This window comes from Lactuca virosa, chromosome 7 (genome assembly GCF_052849685.1).
Source record: "Lactuca virosa cultivar CGN04683 chromosome 7, Lactuca_virosa_CGN04683_v6, whole genome shotgun sequence".
Taxonomy (NCBI): domain Eukaryota; kingdom Viridiplantae; phylum Streptophyta; class Magnoliopsida; order Asterales; family Asteraceae; genus Lactuca; species Lactuca virosa.
Window position 1 is genome coordinate 92,364,312 of NC_136432.1, and position 663 is coordinate 92,364,974.

At 36.8% G+C, this 663-nt stretch overlaps 1 protein-coding gene across 1 annotated transcript; it reads right to left on the reverse strand.

The window, feature by feature from the left end:
- LOC145126926 (putative mitochondrial protein AtMg00820) lies at positions 1–372 on the reverse strand. Its single transcript, XM_079062197.1, has one exon. It carries the CDS (start codon positions 370–372, stop codon positions 1–3), a length of 372 nt encoding a protein of 123 aa, XP_078918323.1.
- Between the last annotated feature and the right edge of the window lie 291 nt (positions 373–663).

Sequence of the window (663 nt, forward strand, 5' to 3'; positions counted from 1 at the left end):
TTATTCAAGATCACCATGTAGAAAGGCAGTCTTGATGTCCATCTGATAAAATTTGAAGTTCCTGAAAGGAGCAAAAGCAAGAAACATGCGAATTTCTTCAAGTATAAAAACAAGAGAAAAATTTTCATCATAGTCCAACCCTTCAAGCTGACAGAAACCTTGAGCCACAAGTCTAGCTTTATTTCTTATAAAAATCCCATACTCATCCATTTTGTACCTGAAAACCGAGCGAGCACTAATGATAGTCTTCCCTTGACGTTTTGGAACAAGAGTCAACAAATGATGTCTTTGAAATTCATTCAGCGCATCCTGCATAACCTTGATCCAGTCAGCTTCTTTCAACGCAACAACAACATTTTTTGGTTCAATCATTGAGACAAAATAAACAAACATAAAGAAGTTGTTGGTGACTCTGCTACGGGTGCGAATTCCAGAATTTACATCTCCAATGATTTGAGATTCAGGATGATCTCGAAGAATTTTGGGATTTTAACTTTCATTTGTATTACTTTGACCAGAGTTATCCTGATTTGATGGTTCAGCTTTTTTAGGGATGGTAGCTTGATCTTCAGAGACAAGTTGTGAAATGATTATTTAATCAACGTTTGGTACGACAGGCTCTGCGTTACTTGGTAAAATCTCTGGAATGAGATCAGAAGGACT

Bases quoted from the DNA above. Each gene is read 5' to 3' on its own strand.
- LOC145126926 (XM_079062197.1), bottom strand. From the start codon at position 372: ATGATTGAACCAAAAAATGTTGTTGTTGCGTTGAAAGAAGCTGACTGG.